General features: G+C 63.3%; 1 protein-coding gene across 1 annotated transcript; it reads left to right on the top strand.

Moving 5' to 3' along the window:
- The first annotated feature begins 241 nt into the window (after positions 1–241).
- On the top strand, positions 242–1712 carry LBX1 (ladybird homeobox 1). The gene is made up of 2 exons (XM_075534845.1): positions 242–566; positions 1189–1712. Exons 1-2 carry the CDS (start codon positions 242–244, stop codon positions 1710–1712), a joined length of 849 nt encoding a protein of 282 aa, XP_075390960.1.
- Positions 1713–8596: the final 6884 nt, after the last annotated feature.

The raw sequence follows: 8596 nt of genomic DNA, 5'->3' as shown, positions 1-8596 counted from the left end.
GGGAAGCCCCGGCGGCGGCGGCGGCGGCGGCGCCCGCGTCAGCGCCCTCCTCCCGGGGCCCCGCGCCGCCCGGCCCGCCTCAGCCGCCGCGCTAGTCGGGCCCGCGGCCGGCCCAAGCCCTGCCCGCCGCGGCCTCCCGCCAGCCCGCCGCGCCCGCGCGCGCCGCCCGGCGCCCGAGTAGCCCGCGGGCTGGGTCCCCGCGGCCCGAGCCGCCCCGGCCGGGCCCCCACGCGAAGCCGAGATGACATCCAAGGAGGACGGCAAGGCGGCGCCGGGGGAGGAGCGGCGGCGCAGCCCGCTGGACCACCTGCCGCCGCCCGCCAACTCCAACAAGCCGTTAACGCCTTTCAGCATCGAGGACATCCTGAACAAGCCGTCCGTGCGGCGAAGTTACTCGCTGTGCGGGGCGGCGCACCTGCTGGCCGCGGCGGACAAGCACGCGCCGGGCGGCTTGCCGCTGGCGGGCCGCGCGCTGCTCTCGCAGACCTCGCCGCTGTGCGCGCTGGAAGAACTCGCCAGCAAGACCTTTAAGGGGCTGGAGGTCAGCGTCCTGCAGGCAGCCGAAGGTAGGCGCCGCCATCGGGGTCCCCTGCGTCCCCTGCCTGCCTCATCCCGCGCCCGCCGCCAGGGCCCTTCAGCCTGAGTCCCTGAAGCTGGGAGAGAGGAAAGGTGGGACAGGACCCCTAACCCTATTTCCGAGGGACGTCTGGGTAGGCCCCGTCGGCACGCTCTGCGTGCTCTGCCCAGCTCCTTCGGGGTCCCAGTGGCCCAGGCGCCCCCAGTCCTGCTCACAGGGTGGGGGACCGAGAGCCTTTTTGCTGGGACCTCCGGGGTAAGGCAGAGCTGGGGTGCCTGCGAATGCTGTCGCTGTCGGCGTCCCCACAGTAGTTAGTCGGCCTGGCCTGCCTGGCTTCCCCCCCACTCCCAGAGAGCTTGGGATTTCTCGGCAACTCTTAGCTAAGGGCCAGAAACCACAACCTATTTTCCTAGTGACTTCCTGAGGAGAGTTTGCTGTGGCGAGGCTTGCCCTAGCCCAAGAGGCCCACCTGATCCAAGCAAGAAACGGTGGCAGACCACAGGCCCAGAGGGCCTGGGTGGGATAAGGTGATGGGGGTGAGGGCTAGGGGCGGAGAACCAGAGGGGGGTCCCCCTTGCCTGGCCAAAGGCTACACTGTGGCTTCCTCACAGGTCGCGACGGGATGACCATCTTTGGGCAGCGGCAGACCCCCAAGAAGCGACGGAAGTCGCGCACGGCCTTCACCAACCACCAGATCTACGAGCTGGAGAAGCGCTTCCTCTACCAGAAATACTTGTCCCCCGCCGACCGCGACCAAATCGCGCAGCAACTGGGCCTCACCAACGCGCAGGTCATCACCTGGTTCCAGAACCGGCGCGCCAAGCTCAAGCGGGACCTGGAGGAGATGAAGGCCGACGTGGAGTCCGCCAAGAAACTGGGCCCAAGCGGGCAGATGGACATCGTGGCGCTGGCCGAACTAGAGCAGAACTCGGAGGCCTCGGGCGGCGGCGGCGGCGGCGGCTGTGGCCGCGCCAAGTCGAGGCCCGGCTCCCCCGCGCTACCCCCAGGCGTCCCGCAGGCCCCGGGCGCCGGGCCCCTGCAGCTCTCCCCCGCCTCCCCGCTCACGGACCAGCCGGCCAGCAGCCAGGACTGCTCAGAGGACGAGGAAGACGAGGAGATCGACGTGGACGACTGAGCCGCGCCCCGAGCTTCCGCCGCCCCGGGGCCCCGAGCGCCCGCACGCCCACCGCCTCCCGGACCGGACCGCCGCCGAGGGGAGCTGGGACCCCCTCTGCAACACCCGCCTCCTCCCCGGCCCCGGCCCGCCCTGGATCCCGGCGGCCGCCTCTTCCCTCTCGAAGCAATAAACCCGGGCGGGCCGGCCGGGCCGGCCGCCCGCAGCCTCCGCTGCCCCGGGAGCCCTCGCCGCGCCATTCTGTATGGCTTCTGTACAGATATGTAAACCAGGAGGGCCGGCTGCTCCCACCGCAGCCTGGCTTCCTTCTTTTATTTTTTCAAACCTTGGAGATTTCGATGTTTTCCAAGCTCTCGGGCTGCCGGGTTTGCCGAGGGCTAGGCCGCAAAGAGGCCCCTGACACGAACCAGGCTGTCTGGAGGAGGCGGGCGCCTGCTTTGAGTTTTCTCTGCATGTGGCGAATGCATCCTCCGGCTCTCTCCTCGCCTCCTCAGCCTCTTGCCAGTGACTTATTTTCTGCCTTCCCCTTCCACACACGTGGGCAGAGGGTGAGAGGGGCAGCCGGTCCTGACTTGCAAGTTTCAAATCGATCTTTTTTCCCCCATGCCCAGAAGTCTGTTCCCCACGCCATTTTTGCCTCCCCTGCCCACTAACCGCTGGTTTTTAGATCCCTAGCGCCTCACCGCTTCCTTGGACTGCCTGCTGGGGTCCAGCACTTGGGGACAAAGCAGGGGGGAAATTCAGTCAACCAAGCAACCAACCAACGAAAACTAACCCAAAGCCCTAGAATTATTTTTTACTCTTTTTAGAATTTTTTTGCATGTGACAGAGACAGAGAGGAGACCGACCCGAGCCCTCAGCCCACTTCCTCTTCCTTCGCTCTGGGCCTGTCTTGCAGCCTCCAGCACCCCGCTCCCAGCTGGATTTGGCCAGAGGAAGGTGGCCCGTTGAGGGTGGTCCCGCGCCCCTCCCCTGCCCCCGCCCTGCCCCTCCTCCTCGGACTGTACCCAAGGCCTCTTTCTCCGATAAATAAAGTCTTTGCCATTTTATTAGAGCCGGCGGTGATCGTGTCTGAGTGCTGGGCGATACTGGGAAGTCGGGCCGACTCAGCTTCCTGCAGCTGCTGGTCGCCCAAATGCCCGGAGTTGGGAGAGTCTTGAGGCAGATGGAGAGTGAGGGGCAGGCGTCGGGATGGAGGCGTTTCTCACCCACGAACGCACCGCGCCGCAGCTCGTAAATGCGGGCAGAAGCGGGCTTCGCCAGGTCCGGGTAAAAATACGAGGCGGGCGGCGCTGGGAGAAAATTCGTGTGTGCGCTGGGGGCGCCACAGGAGCAAAATTAATTTGTATGGGGCAAGGGGTGAGGAAAGACTTGCCCTGGGGCTCAGAGGACCCTCACCGGACACATCCGCCTTCCCCAGGCTCCACTCAGCTCCCCGGGGACGTAGGGTGAGCCTCCCTCGGGGGCGTAGCAGGCCGGTGTTGCTCAGTGGGACCGACCCCAGAGTGTAGCCTGGGGACGCCCAAATTTGGTTCCCGCCTGAGGGTCCTTGTCACCCGGCTGAGGAGTGCGGCTGAAGGCCTCATTGCCTTGCACGCAGGCGCCCTGAAGTGCGGGCCCGATTTGCTTGAAAGTTGGGGTGAATGTCTGGTAACATCCAGGAGTTCTGGGCTCTTCATCAGGCTAAGGGGCAGAGGCCAGGAATGGTGAAGGGACTGTCTGGGGTCCCCGGCTCCTGGGAGGGGAGCATGCCGCTTTTACTTTGCGGGACAGGGCGGGTTTCTCGGGAGAGGGGTGGGGGGGGGGTTGTTGTGTCTGGCCTGGTGAGTGGCCGCTGTCACCAGAGTGGGGTTTGCGCCTTCAGGCCGCTGGGCTCTCTTTCTCCGCACAATTGATGTGAGAAATAGGCATCTGGTGGCGGGCAGGCGCTGGACCCCGGGGCCTGAGTCGGGAACGTGCGTCCGAGAGGAACCGGGGAGACCTCCAGCAACTGAAATCGAAGGAGCCCCGAAGACACACAGAAAGCAGAGCGAACCAAGTGACCCGGTGGCTGGGGCGGGAGAAGGAGAAGGAGAACGAGGAAGCCACACCGAGAAACACACTGTGACCGAGAGACAGGGACAGAAAGAGGTCGGCACGCTGGGAGAGGAGCGACCGCGGAGCGCGGAGCGCAGAGAGAGCGCAGGGAGGCCAGGCGGCGGGGCCGGCGTGCGGCCGGTTCCTTCCGGGCGACATAAATCGCCCTCTCTCAGGATGGATGGGTCTGTAATTCGGAGCGCGGACCATGAAGGCCGGGACGAATGGGCCCGGGCGGCCGCTGACAGGCGACAATAGCCGGGCCCAGCCCCCCGCGGCTCCGGGTGCGGCCGCGGCCGCGGCCCTCCGCAGCCCAGAGCGCGCCGGCGCTGGCGACCATATGGTTTTTGAATTTTCTTCACAATTTGTAGACAATTTGATGGATTAGGTCCCCGCGCGCGCCTCCCCGGCACAAAGGCGGCGCAGGGACCGCGGCGCGGCGGTCACCCGGGCATCTGCGCCCGCCGTGCGCACCCCCCCCACGGGCCCCCGCCCCGCGCCCCGGGCCGCCCGCCCAACACGCCCATGAATCCTAATGAAGCGCCCCGCCACCGACGGCCGCGCCCTGCTTCCCGGCCCCGGGACGGACCCTGCCGGCTCCCCTCGGGCCGGGGGCGGCGGCCCCGGGGCTGAGCCCACCCGAGCTGCGGCGCCCGCGGGGCGCGCAGCTAAGCAGGCGCATCGGGGCTGAGGAGAAACGGGGCCATTTATCCGCCCGTCTAGTTAAAGCGGGTTATTTGTTTGCTTCTCCGGCCTCCCCTCCCCCTCCCCTCCGCCCCCTCCCTTTCCCTTCTGCCTTTTATTCTTTTGTCTCTAAATGGATTTAATGAGCCTGAAAAACATGACAATTGAATATAACCAAGAAATAAAAAATAATGAGGGAGGAAGGAAGGAGGAAAAGAAAGAAGGGACGAAGGCAGGGGAAGGATTAATAAAAGACAAGAAGGACCGCTCCAAGTCCGCGCATGTTTATTGTGCGTCTTCTCTGCACCAGGTCGCGCTGGGGGCTGGGGACGTGGAAACGAATCTGACGTGGTCCCTGCCCTCAAGGAGCTCCAAGTCTAGTGGGCCGGACCCAGCGCACCCCACCCCACTGGAGGTCCCGGCTGAAGGGCAGGGAAGGGCCGCGGGCAGAACACGAGGGCTCGGTCTGTAGGGGCTTCACGGAAGAAGTGGCTTTGGATCCAGGCCTTGAAGGACAGGAGGAACGCGTCCTTTCTTTAGGCCAGAGAGAAGGGCGGGCGGAAGGAAGGGATGGGCGGTGGTCCCAGGAAAGCGAGGCATCGGCCGGGCCCGGGGCTGCCCTGAACCGGGGAGACAACCCCTCCGCGCACAGTTTGGGGAAAGAGCGCGAGGCGACGCACGCCTCTTCGGCTCTGCGGGACTCCAAGCCTTCACCGGGTAGGGAGACCGCGGGGAGCCCCGCTGACTGCCCGCGTGGTCTGCTGAGCACTGCGGCTCTGGCTCCTGGCCGGTCACGAAGGGAAGCGCCAGGAGAACGGCGGCAGGCCAGGGGTTGAGGGAAGGGACCTGAGGCGCCAGCCAGGGACTGTGAGATGGGGGCTGGTGGGGTTGCTCTCTAGCCCACCCTCTCTGATTTGGTCGCCAAGCTCAGCTGAGGGCCGCCTGGAGTGCGGACTGGGGCACAGGACGCTTGGGGCGGGATCTCAGGGCCTTGAGTCCTTCTGGGGTGCTGCCATAGGATGTGGGTCCTAGAGGACCCGGACCCACGAGACAGGCCGTCTCGGTGTCAGCGCGGGGGCCTGGCGGCCTATCTCAGGGTGCTGCCAGGTGTGCGCTGCACGTGTGCGCTCTGCGTCTGCTTGCTCCTCCTGTCTGAACGTGCGTGTGAGTGAAGTGCGGTCCTGGGCAGCCCTGCGGGCCCTGCGGCCGGTCTCAGGAAGAGATTCGTTAAGGCTAAGGAAGCCCCTGGTCTGCCCACCCTGTGACCGTGGCCGGAGAGCCATCGCCTGGGGGCCATAGTCGTCTTGAGTCCTCTGAACTCCAGGCCCCCTGCGGACCCAAGGTCCTTTCCGGGAGGTCCTTTAGAGGCGGCCCGGCTTTATCCCTTCCACCCTTCTGAGTCCGGGCTTCGGACCAGGTTGCCAAGTCCCCACATGCGGGAGGATTCTGCTCTCGGACGGGCGGACTCTGGGATCCCGCAGCGGCCAGCAGGCCCGGGGCCAGCCGTGCTGTGCCACCGAGACCCCGCTTACCCAGGCTCTGCCTTTCCCGGCCGTGCGGCCTGGCGGGCTGCGCTGGGTGAGGCCGCGAGGCGCAGTTCCTTATTTTACGAGGTGTCGGGCCGGTGTCAGACGCGGCTCGGATAAGTAATACTCCAGTCTGAGGGACCAGAACGTGGTAATTAATCCCAAAGACTTAAGTGTATTTTAGTTCAGGAGAAAAAAAATCACTAATTCAATCGTCCGGAAAATTGAAGTTTGATGCATGAGTCCCCCCTGAAAGGGACGTGCTGGGGCCTCCGCCGCCCCTCCGCCCCTGCCCGTCGCCGCGGGGGGGCCCCCTCCTCCCCGCTTCTGAGTCGAGCGGCCCAGTGAAATCTGCCTACCCCTTTCTGCAGGGTCCAAAGCCACCAAAAGGGGATGGGCACTGGGGCGTGCCCACCTGCCTCGCCCAACCATCAGCCCTTCCTCCTGGGGGCCCAGAAAGCGATTTGTACCTGGCATACCTCTGCCTTCAACAAACACCCCACTCCCCCCAAGGTACACCAGGAAGCTGGCGGGTTAGAGGAGGGGCTCTAGATCAGGGGGCACAAGTGGCCAGTGACAGAGGGTTGTAAGGTGTGTGTGTGTGTGTGGAGTGGAATGTTGGCCAGGGTGGGGTTGGAGGGTAAGTTGAGAGGGTGGGTGAGAATGGGCGCAGCCTTGGAGGGAAGGCTCAGCAAAGGCCCCCTCCACCCCCTCATAATGGGCCTTGGGGTCAGGGGTGCAAAGCAAGTTTCCCAACTGCTTGGTGAGGTTCCTGGGATCAGAGTGGAGGAGGTGGGGGGAGGGGGGCACAATACCTAGAAGGAGAATTCCACCTTGAATGTCCCTGGACCCTTGAAGTCCCATCTCTCCATGCTCCAGCTTCAGGACTGCTATCAGCAAGTCACCTGCGGTCCTCCCAACGGTTGCCAGTCTTGGGAGGGACCTGAAGTTAAGGGGCCTGGGGGCCCCATGTTGTGCCACCTATCAAAGGTGCATCCCGTGTGTCCTCCAGTGTGTGCAACTGAGAGAGACTGAGCATGTGCGATTGATTGATGGAGACTGGGTGTGTGCAACTGGGGGTGACTGGGGGTGTGCTCTTGTGTCCGTGTAACTGATTGTCGCAAACTCGTGTGTGCAACTAGGTGTGACTAAGTTTGTGCACTGGAGGGAAAAGGAATAAAGCTGTCACTGGGGTGGGGGTGACTGCCATGCACAGCAATGTGTGTGGAGAGCTGGTGTGAGCAGATAACCGGGAAAAGCAGTGTTGAGGTGGCCCTGAAACTGAGGACAGACAAACAGAACCCTGGCTACAAGTGTCCTTGGTCCAGCTGAACTGACCTGAACTGACGGTTAGAAGGAAGGGGTGGGGAGTGCATGAAAGGAGTGAGCAGAGGGTGGGCTGGCCACCCTTCAGCCTGGGTTCTGAAGGCAGCTGAGACCCCTGGACTGCTTCTCTGAGAATTGGGGTGTGTGTGTGTGTTTGTGTGTTGGGGGGGGGTGCAGATAAGTAAGGCCATGTAGTTCTGACGGCTTCCCTTCTCTCCATTCAGGTTGGTCCCCACACTGGACCCTCAAAAGGTTCAGCCTCCCCAAGCTCACTCAAAAAAGAAAGGAAGGAAGGAGGCTCTCTCTCCCGAGGGGGCAAATGGCACTAGGCACGTGCACATGCGTGCGTGGTGGAGGATGCACTGGACGGCCCAGAATGAGCCTTGCCTGCTGTAGAGTCTGGTTTGTGTGTGCAAGGGTGCGTTGCTGTGTGTAGATGGGTGGGCAGGCATGTGCAGCTTCCCACAGGGAGCTGCTGCAAGTGGCTAGTTGTCCTGAGTGGGGTGGGTGCAGTAAGGAAGCCAGGTGGTTACCAGTGGGTGACCTGGGATCTATGCAGGGTGGGTTAGTTATCAGTATGTGTACGTAGGGGCTCAGAATGGGTTATCACTGTCACCACACTGGATATAAAATCTGAGCACATGCCCAAGTCAGAATTCAAATCAAGAGCAGTAGAGTCGAGGGTTCTTCTGGGAAGGAGAGGGGGGTAGGGTCCAAGCCTGGGAGTCCCTTTCACAAGCAATGGGGACTTCTTGCTCCCCGCTGCTCCCTCCACCCAGGCTAGGTTACAGAGGAGGTGGCAACTCTCCATTCCCAGGCTGCTCCAGGTAAAGTGCCTAGATTTCTATAGTGAACTCTCCCCTCCCCGGCCCTGCTGGAGCCACAAGCCCACGTGTAGACCCAGGCCAGGAGAGGCGCAAGGAGGCATGGATGTACAGCTAATGGATTCTAGGCACACACACAAAGGCACCCAGACACCTCACAAACAATGCAGACCCACCCAAGGCAGGCATGCAGGCAGGCACACAGACCTACAATGTGGAGATTGAATCCGCAGTCCCAGCCACACAGACTGCTGGGAAACACCCATAGACTCAGAGTCTCAGGAGACCAGACATGCCAATCGCAGCCATCTAGCAGTCCAGGCCCAGTGACAGGAAAGCTAGCCTCCAGTCAGACAAGCACACAATACACACACTTCCAGACACTAGCAAGCTGGAGTGGGGAGGGAGCTGGCTGGCTAAGACTTTAGGGGAGTCTGCTAGCCAGGGA

Source organism: Tenrec ecaudatus, chromosome 16 (genome assembly GCF_050624435.1).
Source record: "Tenrec ecaudatus isolate mTenEca1 chromosome 16, mTenEca1.hap1, whole genome shotgun sequence".
Taxonomy (NCBI): Eukaryota; Metazoa; Chordata; class Mammalia; order Afrosoricida; family Tenrecidae; genus Tenrec; species Tenrec ecaudatus.
Note: the sequence above shows the minus strand (reverse complement) of the source record. Positions and strands in the feature narration are given on the sequence as shown.